Source organism: Salvelinus namaycush, chromosome 5 (assembly GCF_016432855.1).
Source record: "Salvelinus namaycush isolate Seneca chromosome 5, SaNama_1.0, whole genome shotgun sequence".
NCBI lineage: Eukaryota > Metazoa > Chordata > Actinopteri > Salmoniformes > Salmonidae > Salvelinus > Salvelinus namaycush.
The window spans coordinates 34,124,573-34,141,968 of NC_052311.1; the positions used below are offsets into that span (position 1 = coordinate 34,124,573).

At 44.5% G+C, this 17,396-nt stretch overlaps 1 protein-coding gene across 3 annotated transcripts; it reads right to left on the reverse strand.

Annotated features, from left to right (window-relative positions):
• Positions 1 to 200: 200 nt before the first annotated feature.
• Positions 201 to 17,162, reverse strand: LOC120048229 (F-box only protein 38-like). 3 transcript variants are annotated; one of them, XM_038994025.1, is made up of 21 exons: positions 16,789 to 17,162; positions 14,367 to 14,559; positions 13,877 to 14,010; positions 13,452 to 13,618; positions 13,066 to 13,231; positions 12,603 to 12,878; positions 10,964 to 11,057; positions 10,742 to 10,872; positions 9,938 to 10,108; positions 9,598 to 9,740; positions 7,675 to 7,888; positions 7,356 to 7,490; positions 6,938 to 7,141; positions 5,540 to 6,169; positions 5,284 to 5,384; positions 4,982 to 5,084; positions 4,661 to 4,827; positions 4,094 to 4,239; positions 3,736 to 3,839; positions 2,739 to 2,852; positions 201 to 2,328 (listed from the first exon to the last, which is right to left on the reverse strand). In XM_038994025.1, exons 2-21 carry the CDS (start codon positions 14,495 to 14,497, stop codon positions 2,150 to 2,152), a joined length of 3,510 nt encoding a protein of 1,169 aa, XP_038849953.1. In that variant the 5' UTR covers positions 14,498 to 14,559; positions 16,789 to 17,162; the 3' UTR covers positions 201 to 2,149. The 3 variants fall into 3 exon arrangements, with proteins under 3 accessions (XP_038849953.1, XP_038849954.1, XP_038849952.1); XM_038994026.1 differs by having other exon boundaries at positions 13,452 to 13,615; positions 14,367 to 14,615; XM_038994024.1 differs by having other exon boundaries at positions 14,367 to 14,615.
• Between the last annotated feature and the right edge of the window lie 234 nt (positions 17,163 to 17,396).

Consider the following 17,396-nt stretch of genomic DNA (forward strand, 5'->3'; position numbering starts at 1 on the left):
GATCAGGGTGCCATTTGGGAGGCACACTCACAATATATAGTCTCTTTTTAGATCTCACAATTTACGGTGAACTGGTCGGTCTCAATAAAAGAGAAGAGGCTTCAGTCCATTATCTGTGCACCCCACACACACTAAAAAAAAAAAGTTCACACCTGCATATGACATCACTGCCAGACAAAGCATGACACGCACACACACAGTGGTGCTCCACTTGATTCAGTTCTCCCTTTTTATTATGTGAAATAGTTTTTTTTATATAAACATATAAAACAAATCTTGGAAGATCCATTAAATACAGCACATCTGTACACGGGTTTTTGTACACAGGTTTTCTGCAGAGCTTAGCGTGTTTCTAGATTAACTTCACAAGCATTAGTAGCCTGGCTTTGGAAGAGGAGGGTGGAGGGAGTCACCCAGACAAGAGAAAAAAGTAGAGCAGCAAGAAGGGGGTTATCACACTTTAAAAGGCTTTTTTTTTTTATCCGACTCTTAAAGTGCCCTTCAAAAATGTATTTCCTCGACTAACAGGAACACTGGGTTCTTTCACAGTTAACAGATTCAGCATTGCGTGCGTAGTTAAGACAAAATGCGTGTTTGTTTGCATACACCATCTGACTTCCTGTCGAAGAGCCTGTGTGAAACTCAAACATCCAAAGGGTAGGAGAGACTAGGGAACATCGAAGTGTCTTATTCACTAATCCAGAGACCTAGAAAATAAGCTTCAGAACATATGGTACATTCCTTGTACTGTTCTTTCTCCTACTTCCTTCTGTGTTCCAGTGTGATGCACATACATGAACAAAACTTGGTTGTGCTTCCTAAAGAGAAGTATTCTTATACCACATAAGACACACTGCGGTGCTCATGTGTTGAAGGTCATCTTGCTTGGATACTGTCTGCATGCTTGCAGTCATCTAGAGATGAACGAGACATGCTTTTACGACCCTCACTAGCCATGACCCATATTCACAACAACCAGCCAGTGCCATTCTTGAAGTCTCTAGAAATGTGGGTTCAATTAGAGGCGGGGAGAATTCTTAAATTATTGTATGCATGAAAGATGCTTAACAATGAATGCCATTTCTTTTTTTCTTTAGGAACCGCTTACAGGAGAATTGGCGGGGGGGAATTAATTGGTAACAAATTTCTTTTGATACCGCCGCAGTTCTCTCTCGCTCTCGTTTTACCAAGTCGTGAGGTAAACAGAACTTAGCAAGACACAGACCAGTCATAATGCACACCTACTGAACCTACCATCCCCCCCCAACAACAACAGACCTCAGGAACAGAGGTGAAGGACTAAAACATAGAAAATACAAATTAAAACAAAGCATAAATAAATTAGCCAAAAAACTATTGGGAAACCGAAGCTTTTTTTTCTTTTTTTTAACAAACAAATCTAAGGGCACTTCTAGCATCTAGCTTGAGGGTGCTTCTCTAAAGCTTGTGTCTTAGTCAGCACCAGAGGTAGGTGAAAACACCAAACTCCCGAAAACTGATATTCCTCCATTCCAGTGGAAATCTTGCCAAAAACACAAAAAGGGAATTCAAACCCTCAAGAAAAATAACATCTTGGTGAAAACAGAATACTAAGCGCTGCCCTTTCAATTCTCCAAGCTCAGGTACGTGGTTCTCTCTCGGTGCAGATCTCAGATTTATACAATAACATAGGCATACACACTTCCCTGGGTGCTTTAACATATACGCCGGTCCCCACACATAGTTTCAACATCACCTATACGGCGAGGTAGTGCATGGAAAGATCAACATAGCGTATCTATGAGTACGAATGGCAGGCAAGAGCAGAGCTTTAACTCCTCTAAGGTCAAGGAGCTGTCATTCCCCCACTGAGAAAAACCCTAAGCAATGGCTGTGAGAAGATAACCAACCCACTGAGCAGCCTCTCGCTCTCCCTTCATGTAAGGTCAGAAAATACAAAACAAGGCAACTCGAGACAGACACTCCAGTACCCCCTCCCTGGAGCTCCATTGAAAAATCTGTCAAGCACTGGTTCTCAACATTGGGTGGGTGGGTGCAATGGTCACAGTAGGAGCCTGGCAGGCAGACACCAGGGGTGCTGGGTCTCCACTCCAGACCTCCTCCCCTCCCTCTCAGGTCTCTCCCCAAGTCCAGGGCAAAACAGGAGGCACTAGATGTAGTCATCGTCCACAGGTTCACCCCGTACGTCACAGTAGTGGATGAAGACCACCACCACACGCTGGAAGACCCCGCGCCGCGTCTGGCGCCGTTCCGAGATCTCCTCACCGATGGTCTCCATGCAGATGTCTGCCGAGAGCTGGCCCTTCCTCCGCGGGGCGTAGATGGTGGCTGCAGGAGAGACACGGGAGAGGATGGTTGGTACCATAGCAATTGAATGAGTAGAACGGGCTAGAAACCTTTCACCATGGCAATTTGACTGGTAAACTCATGGGTACACTCAAAATGGATGCCAGTCCACCCATTATGGCATCATTGAAAGTGGCTAGCACCTTATGATTGACAAACAGACTCAAGAGTGCGACCGAGAAGGTACCTATCAGGGAAGTAGGCCCTAAAAACTGCATTCCATTCTATTCATTTTAATGCCTCAAGAGACAGATCACAGTTCTCATTACACAACTGACAATGATCCTAGAAATAAGGGAGCAGGTTTGCTAGTCACTGCGGCCAGGTTGAGCACATGTGTATAGCAGGTAGGTAAAGATGGTGACAACTGGACAGGAGAGATGGTCACTCACTGCTCTCGTCATCCTCAAAGTCATAGCGTGCGTAGCTGTTGGGATCAGCTGTCCGTAGGGTGCGGAGCCAGGGGAAGTCTGTGATCATGGAGTAGGGCGCTTCATCTACCAGTCCTACAGATAGTAAGCACACACACACACACACGAGAGACAGAGAAAGAGCGACAAGCTACATCAGACAGGGAAGAGTAGCTACCACCCCAAAATTGCAAGGGTAAAGTGAAGAAACACAATGTAGGTCTTGAATCATGAAAGCCAGAGGGGGACAACGAATGAAGCATGGAAAAACACTAAAGCCGGTTGTACACTACGCGATTTTGGCCCCGATTTAACGGTCCCAGACAAGTTTGAGATCGGAGACAAAAATCCCCATGTTATTGCCTACTTGGAGCCGACGCACGTTTAAATGCGAGTGTGTCGGAGACGCAATTTGAGGGCTACCGATCCAGTCTTCGAGCAGTCCCAGACGTCCCGATATTTTCAAACGTTTGATTTTATCGGCACAAAATCTGCAACGCTCTGGTAGCGGTAGATATGCAATGACAAGATTTGAAAACGGTGATCAGCAATAGCCAATAAAAGCTCTCCAGAGGAGCAGCCAGTGAGATGATGACGTATCACATCACCCAGAATGTGTACTCTCGAGCAGGAGCGATGACTACTACTAGCATGCGTATACTTGCAACCGTGAACGTCTGACTGAAAACGTTTATGAGGCTGCTTTGAGCCATCAGCTCGTCCTAGCTATCGTATCACATCCTTGTTTTAGCGAGACAGGGTGGTATCGAGAATCCTCATGACCAAGTGAAGAATCATTTATTGTGTGACTTCACAGCTGGCCTTAATTGGACTGTAGAGATCCCAGTAGACCAGCACTATTCACATGGTTTATTAATAGAACTGATGTAGAATAGAGTGACTGTAGAGAAGGATGTAGCTATGCTGTGAAGAGACCGAGACCCAGTCTCAAAGGGTTTTAGACAGGACTTCCTCTCACCCTCCAAGGTGTAAATGTCTCGGCCCCAGGGGTAGCTGGGATACTTCTTGATATCCTCTTCCGTCCGCGTAGCTTCGGGGAAGAACTCGTACTTGATGAGTTCCCTGTTGATTAAATGAAAGTGGTTATTCATGTTGGGTTTTTAGATGAAGGAAGGAAATGGGCATTGGTCCTTGATCACCAGCCCAACAGTCTAGTACAGTATGGCTGAATAGGGTCAGGAGAGAATCAACAGCGCCGCCTGCTGGCTGTAGTGAGAATGACACCAGGCCATCTATTGGAGGAAACAGACTGGCAGCAACCCACTAAATATTCTACTGGATTACATAGAAATTATCAAGAAATATCTGTGACTCACTGGCTGATGTTGGCGATGGTGTCCATCCAGCTGCGTACTCTGACCTTGTTCCTGACATTAGGAGGGTTGCTGAACTCGTGGATGATGGCAATGTGGTAGGGGTACGGCCCACGGAACAGCTTCCTCTCCAGGGCCAGAGAGTCAATCTAGGACAAGGTCAGAGTAGGACAAGGTTTACAAACCATATCGGCAGGTAGCCTAGTGGTTAGAGCGTTGGACTAGTAACCGAAAGGTTGCAAGATCGAATCCCCGAGCTGACAAGGTAAAAATCTGTCGTTCTGCCCCTGGCAGTTAACCCACTGTTCCTCGGCCGTCATTGAAAATAAGAATTTGTTCTTAACTGACTTGCATAGTTAAATAAAAGGTACATTTTTCAAAATTTAAACTGGGGATACTTCTGCTAGGAATAGTGAGAAATCATGCTCACATTTCCTGTGGAAGTCATACCTATTGTGCAGAATAACTGTAGTAAGACATATCTGAACTAGATTAAATGTTTTTAATCCAGTGTAAATTTCATTTGGAAATGAACAGGTTCCAGACAGGAAGTCTGTGGTTCTGACTGACCTGCTGCATGGGGCGCATGTAGATGATGCGGTTTCTCTCCGGGGGCATCCGGAGGATCTGATCCAGGACCTGCTCCATGTCCAGCTTCTTACACTGGGCGTAGTCAAAGCGGTTCACTATGGGGGCACTCTCCACTTTCAGGTGCTTCAGCACTCTGCAGCGCGTGGCTGGAGGGACACAGAGAGGGACGGCAGAGGGCAATTTAAATGGCCAAATAGGGCCATTTGGGATTTAGCCTTCGTATGACAGAACGGCCCACTAATTATGTTCATTATCAAGCCTTGATCATATATCGAGGGAGAATATAGAAGGGAAACCTACCATGAACAAACATCATCTTGGGGCAGTCCTTCAGCACCAGGTCAGTGATGCCACAGTTTGTAAGGGTGATTCCCACTAGGTTTTTGGACTTCAGCGTCAGCACCTGGACGGCAATAGGGAGGGATAAACAAAGGAAGGATGCTGCATTTAATAGAGATTCATTAATTTTACCATGAACGGCTTCGTTCCAAAATGGCAACCTGGCCTATTTCCTATGTACTGGTAATAAGGTGTCCGATCTATTTCTGTGCCGCTTTGCTCAGGAACAGTGGGTCTCTTCCCAGTATGTGTAGTGGTCCTACCTGTACATGGTCGTCCTCAGTGACCGGGTCGCTGGTGCTGGTGGACTTGTCTGCTGTGCGTTTCCTCTTTACAGTGACCCGAGGCTTGGAATTGGACAACTCTGCATGACAAAACAATAGGAACTCTATGAGAAACTCATTTTTCACAGACTTTCCTACACTATCAAAGCCATGACAATATGGCCTACATTTCAAATGATCAGCATTACAATGCGTTTCATGCTCTGACAGAGGGACTGCTTATCCCCTGTCTAACCTGACTCAGACACCAGAGGTACAGCTGACAGTCTGCTGCGGGCGCGGGTGACAGGTCGCCTGGGGAAGCCATCTCTTAACCCTCTGGGCTGGGGCTCTACGCTGGCCTCCCTGGAGCTCTGACCCAACATCCTCTCACCACGGTGCCCCTCAGGCACGCCCCTCGCCAGGCTCTCTTCAGCAGGGTCCCTGGCCTCCAGCCCCTCTGCGCCTGCTCCCTCCCCCAGATCCTGCCTCCTCTCTGGGGTTCTGTCCCCTCCTCCTGCCCCTCCAGAGGCTGGGTGGCTGGGCCCACTTCGAGTCCTTCCCTCTGGGCCGGGGCGAGCCCTACTGCAGGTGCAGCGAGTCCTGACTGTCCCCTCGTCCCCTGCTCGGGCTCTGGACTGTTCCTCCTGGTTAGCAGAGTCTTCTCTCCAGTGGACAGAGCAGACACAGCCCCCCGTGGTACAGCCTGCCCCCCCAGCAGCCCCTGTCCCTGCAGCAGGCTCCTTGGAGTTCTTGTCTTTGTCAGGGACCTCAGTGGCAGCCTTCATGTCAGCTTTGATCTGCTCACTGGTGACCTGGCAACCCTTCTCACAGCTGGGCTCCTGCAGGGGTGGCCCTCGTCGACGCAGGGGCGTCTTCCCTTTATCTGCAACACATAAACACAGCACAGAACTCACAATAAAATGTAAATATAAGCCATTTTGAGTTTTATGGCAAGGATAGAAAGTTACTTTTCATTGTCAGCAATCAGGTTCTTATGATCTCTTTACAATCCATCATAATTGAAAGAGCTTATTTTTGATGTGAGGAGTAGGGATGAGCATTTGAAATGATTTCACTATTCAAATAATATCCTGAAATTCTTTCGGATATCCAGATAATCCAAATAAAATAAAACAATTGCTTGATGAATCAGAATGGCACAATTGCAGAGGGCAGAGATACCACAACAGCGGACAGGCTGCTATTCTCCTGTATTTTTAGCTAACAACAACAGTGAAAGAGAACTACGATGCTCGCCATGATAGAAGAGATTCTGTTTCAAGACAGTATTCTGGTAAGTGTTTTGCATTGATCTGTGCCAGGTCTCGTGAAACCTCCCTTAGGTGCGCTTGTCATCGCTATTTGAAGAGGGGAAAATAGAATACCGTTGTCAGGGCTGATTGGAGGGCTAAACACACAGCAGTAGCTCAACTATATTTAAAAAAAGTTTGTTTAAAAAAGAATTTTAAATGTCATGGTATGTCCTTGTATGTAACAATGTCACATAGATCATTTAATTTAGACAACTTTTACATTATAATTTTTTTTGCCTATATTAACAATCTAAAATTGAAAACTCACAACTTAAAACACTACCGTCAGTTCAGATATTTTGAATAACCGTGCCCATCTCTACATTTGAGAGACTCACTAATGTGTGTGGCTGCCTCCTCAGCAGTGGCAGTCTTGCCAGTGGGCTGCGGTGGTTCAGGAGGATAAGTGGTCAATTGCTGCTGCTGCTGCTGCTGGGGCTGGCCTGGAGCCTGGGTTCTGGCAGGGCCCTCCTCATCCTCACTGTCCGAGTCGAAAATCACCACCGGAGGTTTCTTCACCACACACTGAACACCACTGGGACCTACAGGGGGGGGGGGGGGGGGGGGGGGGGGGGAGACGGAGAGAGATAGGGTGCGGTGGAGAAAGACAGAAAAAAAAGAACGGGGGGCAAGATTGTCTGTTTATCTCTGACTGAGGAGACGAGGAATAGAGAAAATAGTGGAGAGAAAAATATATAAAAATGAGAAAACTCGCTGAAATATGTGCCACTGTAGTGGAGTTAGTTCCGTCCAGACCTGCTTGCTCCTCGTCTGGGTTGGCAGCAGGCTGACTGGGACCAGGGGGTTGCATCTCGTCTGCAGGCCAGGCCTGGACCACGGCCTCAGCCTCAATGTTCTCATCCTGCAACATTCCGTTCACCTCAGGAAGCTCTGGAGGAATGGAACAGTAGTAAGGTCATGAGTTTGTACACTAGAGGTACATTACGCAGCTAAGATCCCCCATGTCAGCAATAGTAGCAATGTTGACGATGTCATTACAACTTTGTAACAATAATGTAGCAATGTTATAACACTGTCATGTAGTAACGTTGTAACAATGCGAGCAGCAGGGTACCCTCAGCCCTGTGTTGTGGTTGAGGCACGACAGCTGCACCCTCCTCGTTGTCATTGTTGTGCGGTGGGATGTTGGGTGCATCGTTGTTGTTGTTGTTCTGGTGGTTGTTGTTGTTGTTGTTATTGTCGTTGTCATTGTTAGAGTTCTGGTTGCTGACCAGGGCAGAGGAGACTCCTATCCCAGTGCCAGCACTCAGACCCACACGAGCACAGCCCTGAGGGAGAAACAGAGGGAACACACTAAATGTATTGGGTAAAGTGTTATGGAATGTCATGTAATATTTAGCATTTTATGTAACTGCCTTAATGTTGCTGGACCCCAGTAAGTGTAGTAATGGGGATACTTAATAAATACAAAAAAGATCAAAGACCATTATGACCGATTATTTCTTGAGCAGATGGTCAGGGAACATAATTACAAATAATTTGTAGACTGCAAATTGACCACAAGAAGCCCAAACAGATATTTCCTAAAACATAACTTCAAACCTTGTTTACATTTGTATAAACTATCACATACACTGAGTATACAAAACATTAGGAACACCATCCTAATATTGAGTTGCATCCCCTTTTGCCCTGAAAAAAGCCTCAATTTTACAAGGTGTCAAAAGCATTTCACAGGGATGTTGGCCCATGTTGACTCCAATGCTTCCCACAGTTGTGTCAAGTTGGCTGGATGTTTTTTGGGTGGTGGACAATTCTTGATACACACGTGAAACTGTTGAGCATGACAAACTCAGCAGCGATGCAGTTCTTGACACACTCAAACCGGTGTGCCTGGCACCTACTACCATACCTCGTTCAAAGGCACTTAAATCTTTTGTCTTGCCCATTCACCCTCTGAATGGCACACAGACAATTGAGACATGGATTGCGTATAAAGGCCTCTTTAACCTGTCACCTCCCCTTCATCTGCACCAATTGAAGTGGATTTACAAGTCACATTAATAAGGGATCATAGCTTTCACTTGGATAGTCGGTCATGGAAAGAGCAGGTGTTCCTAATGTTTAGTACACTCTGTGTATATCGCTTTATTAGGCATGGGAATACTTTGGAACAGATTTCCAAAATTAAAATCACATGGAGCTAATTTGCTGGTGTTTTTAATGTCTTTCATGACCAACAATACAATTAAAATAAATAATGTTTTGGGGGAACCCTGACCTATGAGGTGTTAACATTATAGTCCAGTCTGGACTAAGCATAGAACTTCATATTCAGTCACAATCCCTGTGTTGTTAGATCACTTCCAAGGTGGTTAATATTATATATCTGGTCCTCTAGTCTATAGCTCATTTGGTAGCGCATGGCTTGCAATGCCAAGATAGTGGGGTTTGATTTCAAACACCCGTATGAAAGAAAAATGTACACACGCATCACTTAGTCGCTTTATAGAAAACCGACTGCTAAATGGCATAATTAGGGCAAAATACCTGGCTATAGGGTCTATGCCAGGGATGGGAAACTGGCAGCACGCATTTTGAAAGCCTCCGGATAAATTTCCCAAAATATAATTTGGGGTCTCAACTTACTGTTTGTTGCAAGCTGCACCTTGTGTAGTAGATTTCGAAATGTTGTTTTGCATCAGCAGTTATGTCAGTCACTTAGTCATTGTCAGCTAACATTTTTTAGATTATTAAATTAGTTTAGCGGCCAGCTATCTAAACTTGTTATCATGGTCGAATTACTGGCCGGGGGTCCCCACTGATTTTGTTAGTCAGTCTCACATAGATATATTAAAAACTACAAACATTTATCTACACCCTATGGAAAATGTATAGAATTCCAGTAAATTAGCTGTAAAACAGCTCATTTTCCTCTCCAACCCATGGCAAAATGTGTAGAATTGCACAAAATGAACTCAAAAATGTAAACATTTCTCTCCGCTGTCATGAGGGGGCCCCAGTGCAGTGGACTTACCTTGGGTGGCTCTCTGAACATCTGGTCCAGGGAGATGAACTCCAGGCTGGGAAGCAGCTCAATGAACTGGCTGAATGACTCCAGCTTGATGGCATGGCAACGCACCAGAGTCAGGTCCACCAAGCGACTCCACCGCGAGTGGTCTGATGACAACACAGACACAGTTCTCAGGGTCCTCTAAGCTTTCAATGTTCATGAGCCTGCCTTAGTCATTTAAGTAAAAACCATAAAATGATCTGTTTCATCAAAGCTAAGAATGCATACTGCTTCAGGCAAGATACTAAAAAGGTTAAAAAAAATAAGACTCTAAAAACCGCAAACAGATGATTTGGTCCGTTACCTGTAATCCACTTGTGTGGGTTGTGGAGGTGGGGGCAGTTGTATATGACCAGATACTTGATGGAGGAGAACACCTCGTTGACAGCCTTCATCCCGATGTCTGTGATGATACCTGGGTTTTCAATGACGTCAGCCAGGCCATACTTCACTAGCTCAGAGTGACTCATTTTACCTAACCAAGAAAATACATTACAATCAATACATCTTATGTAATAGCGTAACCATCACCTACAGTTAAAAGGCTAGACTTTTTATTTTTATGGAGCATCGTCCTACTTAGCTACATATTTTTTATTTAAACAGTTTCAGAAAGTAGATTATGGGGTACAGTAGTAGTGGGGAGGAAAGTAGGAAAGTGTAAGGGGTGGTATTTATATCCTTTGCCCATAGACAATGTGTTTTGTAGGCAGGTTTCCGCAAGATGTGCAATCTCAAAGTCAAAATTGCCTATATCCGAAAAGTTCACGAGAGAAAAAACCCTGTTGCTTTTTGGTCTTAATTTAAGGTTAGGTATTAGGGTTAGTGATGTGGTTACGGTTAGGTTTAAAAATCAGATTTTAGGACTTTGTTGCCATACCAGCTAGTGACCACTCTGCAGAGCGTTTTGCACTTCCTAACGTTTAATCGAACAGTAACTGAATACTGATGCCTGCTTTATATAGCAAGCCATGGCCACATGACTCACTGTCTGTAGGAGCGAACCATTTTCGTGAACGGGGTGGTGTACCTAATAAACTGGCCACAGTGTATATAACTATAAAATATTATACGTTTTATATAACAACTTAGGCCTTAACTGACTCACACTGCAATAGGAACTCATCGACGTATCCGAGGTGCAAAGTCTCAAACTGGGGAAACTCCAGTTCAGCCATCTTCAGTGCAGAGAACACCCCGTCTTTGGTTAGGGAAGGCTGGATTCGAACTTCATGTAATCTAGATAAAAAATAAATAAAGCACTAGCTAAATCTCACTATTCATCACATTTATCCATTTGCTTAACTCAATCGGTGAGTTCTTTGCTTACCTGCGTGCAGCAGTGATGATGAGGTAGCCCAGGTCAACTTCAAGTGCATTCTTACAGGCACCAAATACAATAGTGTGCAAATTGCGAAATCCACCTGGGGCACAAAGGGTAATATAGCAATATCATCTAGTATGTTCATGGAATGCATTTTGATGTGCAACATGTCAAAAAAGGATCCAGAATAATCCAATATATTTTTGGCTCTAGAGATTAATTTGCCTGCATGTTTATTTATATTTTTGCATATTGGCCTAAGCTATGCTTGGGAACTCAGAACACATTAGTACCTCTTTGAGGGGTGACCTAGCTAGCTAGCTACTGTTTGTACGTTAGCCGATGATGGCGGTTGCCTGAAGCATGATTCTATCATGACCAGATTAGCAAAATAATGCTGTTTTATTGACAGTAACCTGGTAACGTTACTTGCTCATGTCTAATAGGTCCTTGGGACGTCCAACTGATGTCACCCCATTTTACTTTCAAATTTTAGTCTTTAAAATTGTCAGAAAAACGCTACCTTCGTGTACCACCTGAGAAAGTGGGAACTCAAAACACATTAGCTAGATTGCTAACTCTAAATATGACATTGTTGCTAGATAGCCATGGAATTGATCTAACAGTAAATGTAATGTCCTACAAAAACTTTCCATTGGTTGGCCTATATAGGCTACTTGATGCAATCATCGCAAATGGCGCATCATCTCAATTACATACTCCGCTTGTAAAGTGGTGTTATTTCTTCTATTGACAGTTGAGAAATAATTGTTATGCTCGCAAAGTTGAGACTCCTATTTTTTAACAGTAACGGTAGAAGTTTTAATTGTTTCCTGCAATTAGCCTACATTTTCAAAATGTTGCTCGACTGTCAGTATGCTTGCGCTTATCAAAATGCATCTTTCCCTTCACTCCGTGTGCAAAATGAAGGAGCAGGAGTGCGAGCCAGCAGCGAAACAGGAACAGGGCAAATACTTTCATTGCAGGAAGCAGGTTAATGCACATTACTGTTGACTAAATAATGGTTTTAGAACACAAACATCTGCAGGGACGTTGTATAGCCTAATCACTGACATAAGCAAAATTGCGTCGGTAAGAGGAAGGCAATGTCGGTGTCTGTAATTTTCGGTTTATTGTCCCAGGTCTAGTTAGTGTTGTTGTCTATCAAATTGTATAAGCTACCTACCTTGCTCTCTCCTCTGGCAACGGCACGAATCGCACTGGCACACGCACAGAGCCGCACATGTGGTTGGATAACTAACATCTTTAAAGTTTTTTTTCGCCGCAGTGGCAACAATTAGGCAGCGGCACAATATAATGGAAAAACTGTAGTCATCGTCACATTTTTTAAGACCTTTGAGAACTGAATTTAAGACATTTTAAGACTCAGGGCCTTTAAATCAGATACATTAATTTAAGACGTTAAGGAACCGTGGACACCCTGATACTTATTGGACTGGTTTCCCAGACACAGATTTAGCCTAGTGCTGGACTAAAAATACCTGCTATTAAGGTTCCCTATTGACCATGTTTTTAGTCCTGACTAGTCTTAATCTGGGTCAGGGAAACTGGCCCATTGAGCATGACACACACACCTCCAGATGTACTGAATTAAATATAATTACGATGGTCCATCCTTCCTTACCTGACCTCCAGCTGTCCTCCACCACATGCTGGATGAGCCCCCCCAGGAAGGGCACTCTGACCAACTCCAGCTGCTCCAGGTTGCGGGCCGAGGCAAGGCCCGTCACCAGGGGCACGTACTTCAGAGAGTTGGTGGGGCCAGCGCAGTTCCTCATCACAAAGGTCCGCAGGCTGACACACAGGAAGTCTTTGAAGGGCTGGGGCTTGGTGAGGCGAACCCACTTCAGGTACAGGTGTCTTAGCATGGAGACGCACGGGATCTCTGGCACATTCACTCCTGGGATGTAAGAGAGGAGTACATTGAGTTAGTACACTGTGGATAGTGTCGTTAGTCTGGTAATTATTAATTATGCCATTGAGCACAACAGAGGAGTTGGCGAATGCCCACACAGATCTGCTACCAGTCTAGGGTGCCATGACCTAAACATATTAGGAGATATATGCCTAGTCCTTGATACACTCACCGACAAGATGCAGGGTTTGTATTTTGGCTGCGATTGGGATGGTGAGCTTGTTTTCAGGGGGAATGGGGAACGCCCCGTTGCGGTTGCGGAACTTCCCCAGGATGTGGACCTGAGGCATGTAGTTCCAGATTGCCTCCACCAACTCCAGATGAGACGTCTCCACTCCCTGCAGATAGACAAAGACATCTTAGTGTAGACAAACCTAGCAAAACATCTTTAGGAGTAATACAGTATCATAGCAATGGTATAACTCAAAATGGATCACATCAATATAAAGATATTTATGTCAACCTAAAAGGCTTTCAAGATCACCTCACCTATTTTCTGAATTGAAAAACATGACAGTCACAATTGTTCCTGGCCCGGTCTGTTAGACCCAGACTCACCAGCAGGTTGGGGCAGGCCTGAAGAGCCTCCAGTACTCCTGGGATACTGAAGGCCTCGTAGCCCCGGACTCTGCGGCGCTCCAGGTAGCGGGGGTGAAGCCCATATAGCTGCTCCAGGTCTGGCATCTTCTTCAGCAGCATGAGGAAACTGCAGTCTGTGAATCCTGCTCCATGGCACCAGGCCAAAACAGTTTCAGAGGGTTAACTAAAGAGTGCATTGACACTTTTCTGTAAGCCCACAATCATTCAATATCACAGAGTATGTACATATTACCTACAATCTTAGCTGCTTTAGACTTTAAGGTTCATTTATGTTTGACAGTGCTTCAAAATCAAAGATCACCTATTCTGTACCCTAAAGGTTGATATGCATCATCAATATCCTCCTGCTAATTTCCAAACATGCCATGTACCTCTCTGCCTACCTGAGGGCATGTACTCCCACCAACGGCTAGCACACAGGTCCACCACCTTCACCACCCGCAGGTACAGTGTCACCGCTTCCCGAAGCTTCCGAGACAGGCACTCCATACACATGATGTCCTGCATGGGCAGATACCTGCATGGAGGGGGGATAAAGGAGGGAAATATTTACAGCTACCCTATCCTGGTCATTGTGGCAGAGTATCACCTTTGAGGCTCAAAAAAATTAAATATTAAATTGTAAAATAATCAGATTTTGTAAAAGCACATTGAGATTTACAGTCCAAGCAAGGACCAATGATGACGTCACATTGTTATGTCAGAGGGTGAACAGCAACAAAGAACCCTTATGTCCCAAATCGCACCATATTCCCTATATAGTGCTCTACTTTTGACCATATGGGTCCTGGTCAAAGTGAGTGAACTATAAAGGGAATGGGGTGCCTTTTGGGGGACACCCCCATTGAATTATGTTCTTTGACACTCACTGACCGGAATATGTGGCAGAGGACCTCATGGGAGAGTTCATTGATGTAGTCCTTGGGCTCCTCCAGTCTGTAAGGATTGGCAGCTCCCCCACTGGCGAGCTGTGTCTTGGTGGACTTCCGCCTCGGGCCCATCATGTCCAGGGCAGTGAGATATTCACCCAGAGAAGGTAACAAACTCACTCCCTCTCACGCGGGCCCTGTTATTCAGGCATGCACACACAAGGACACGCAAACTCTCTCACTGATGACACTTCTGCAAGAGAACATTTTTTTTCCTCAGTCTGGGATAAAGATGCTGTACATTGTGGACCAAAAGTGAAAGATACTCAAGTCACCAAGCATTACTTGAACAAAAATATAGTAATAAGTAAACATGACAAAGTTTGCTGACTCAACGATTTACGATGGAGTTGATTGGCGACTAGTTTGGGCTGACTGGAGCACTGACGTCACATAAAAGTTTGTATAAATGCGGGCTATTCTTTGGGTGCTGAAATACGGAGTTTAAGATAAAAATATATTTGACATCGGAACTCCAGTCCACCCACACTAGTCACTGCCATCTTAAATCATGGAGTTAAGTTTAGGTGGCTATAGCAGCCTGGTTTCATAGACTAGATGTAACATAGTAAATGTAAATCTGAGACACTCAAATTAGTATGATGTGTTACATTTGGTATGGTTGGTCGGGGTGGATGTGTGGGCATATAATGCGAAAGTCTAGCAAGCCAAAGCTTGTGAGTTCGAATCTCATCACGGACAACTTTAGCAAATTTTCAATTACTTTCCACTTAGCTACTTTGCATGTTAGTTAACCCTTCCCCTAACCCTTTTACCTAACTCTTAAGCTTAACCCTAACCCCTAGCCTAGCTAACGAAATGGGTGATGGACATCCATAAACTTAATACACACCATACGAAACGTAACATATCATACTAAATGGAGTGTCTTGGATTTACGTGCCGAATAATACGAAATGCTCTGAGACCAGGTTGGCTATAGGGACCCATGACTGACAAGCCATCTGTCAGGAATGGGCTCATACTAACTTTTTCATGTCAAATGCTAGCTACATATAGCTTACATGCAATAAGCTTTTCACTTAGCCACATGCGATCTATTGAAGAGTTATTGTAATTTCATAATGAGATCGTCACTACAGCAATACAACTAGCCAATCAGTGAACCAGAATCTGGCCTTACAGGAGATGTTGCATATGGCGATTCTCCTTTATTAAGCCCAGGAAGATTGTTATTCAATCTGGCTAGTTGAATGGCTGCTTCCTGGGCTAAAAGGAGAGTCGCCATATTCAACGTCTCATGTAAAGCCAGATTCTGGTTCAGACAATCAGTAGCTTAACTATTGAGTTCATTCAACAGAGTACCACAGCATGAGTCACAATACCCATAAAACCTAGAGGTCAAACAGGGAGGTAGTTCCAATCATTTTTTCCACCATAGGGGATTTTAGAAAAACCTTAAAATAAGTGCTGTTTCTCATGTACATCGCATGACGTTTTGATAACCGTGTAAATATCTCTAGGACAAGGTGACTTTCATCAATATATTCGCCTGCAATTATCCCAAAATTAATTAGTTGCTAATGTGGCTATCATAAAGAACTACAAATGCCATGAGGCTCTGGATGAGACTGCAGAGGCAAAGGTGTTAAGAATCTCTGGATTAACTATCCAATGTTAGCCAAATGTAATAAACTGGCTACATTTATTTAAAATTGACAATTCTGTGAACTGTCTTGTGTAAGTTTTAAATTGACACAATACCTGGTAGCAAAGGTGTCCACTAGAGATGACATGCAGGAGCTTTGTAGTTTTGCATTTGTCTACTTTGATGCTTATTAGCATTTTAGAATCAGTAAATAGAGCAGAATATACTGATAAAAGTCACCTTGTCCTAGAGAGATTTACATGGTTATCAAAAAGTCATTCCAGGGTAAGCCTACACGAAACACAGCCCTTATTTTAAGTGTTTCTAAAAATTCCTAATGGGAAAAATGAATGGTGGAAAAACGGTTGAAACCATTTCCCTGTTGGACTACTAGGGTTTATGGGTATTATGACACCTCCACTGTGGGGCTCTATAGGCTGCTTAACACACCAATTAACACAATAGCCAGGTAGCTAATGCTAACTTAACTAGCTAGCAAGCTACTGTGTTCATTACAGTATTTCTGCATAAACTGAAAGCCAAAAAAAGCCACCAAGGCTTCCTATTACATGACAGCATTTTAGAAGACTAAATACATCTCCAGCAAACGAACGAAACCCACTAAAAAGTGAGACAATGGACACAAATAACGCAAAGTAACAATTAACAAGCACGGGCCACCCCAAAACACAAACAGTTAGCAATGACTAGCTATTACCAGCTAGCTTTGTAGCATGTTTTGCTAAGCAACATTCACCTTTCAGGCTAGTGAGAATTCACGAAGAGAGGGCTGAGGAACATTTGATTCTTTCCAAGTTCTATACAGGTTCTCGTCAGTTGGCTTGCAAGCAAGTTGACTCTTCTTTGAAGCTTTCAATCGCTCAATACAGGTTGACTCAGACAGCTGGCTGGCTAGCTAGCTGGCTGGCTAACAACATCCCCACCCGACACCCGTGGAAGTAACTTAAAGCCTTTTGCGGCAGTGGCAAGCACTGAAAAACAGTTTTAGTTATCCGGTGGTTCTATCTGAACCAACCCTTGTCTGAGGACTTGGACCGGGCCTCTCTGTCTGTCTCCAGGAGGTCCGATAAACACAGCATATGAAAGATGAACTCGCACCTCGATATCTGCGCTCAGATCAGAGACGTACTTCCGCCATACACGCGTACCTCGATTTCTGCGCTCAGATCAGAGACGTGCTTCCGCCATACAAAACGCTCCGCCCTACGGTGAATGTACACTAGATAGCGGAAAATTGCCGCGTGCGGCTAAGGCCGCCCATTGTGACTCGCTTGTGGGCGTGCTGGCAGCATATGGCAGCATATAGCAGCATGTTCGATTGTGCGTCAAGAATTCAGCATAGCA

Coding starts and splice junctions, on each gene's coding strand:
- LOC120048229 (XM_038994025.1), bottom strand. CDS start 14,497: ATGATGGGCCCGAGGCGGAAGTCCACCAAGACACAGCTCGCCAGTGGG. Junction 10,873..10,963: donor ATCATCACTGCTGCACGCAG/GTAAGCAAAGAA, acceptor TTTTTTATCTAG/ATTACATGAAGTTCGAATCC. Junction 2,853..3,735: donor AGACATTTACACCTTGGAGG/GTGAGAGGAAGT, acceptor TACTATCTGTAG/GACTGGTAGATGAAGCGCCC.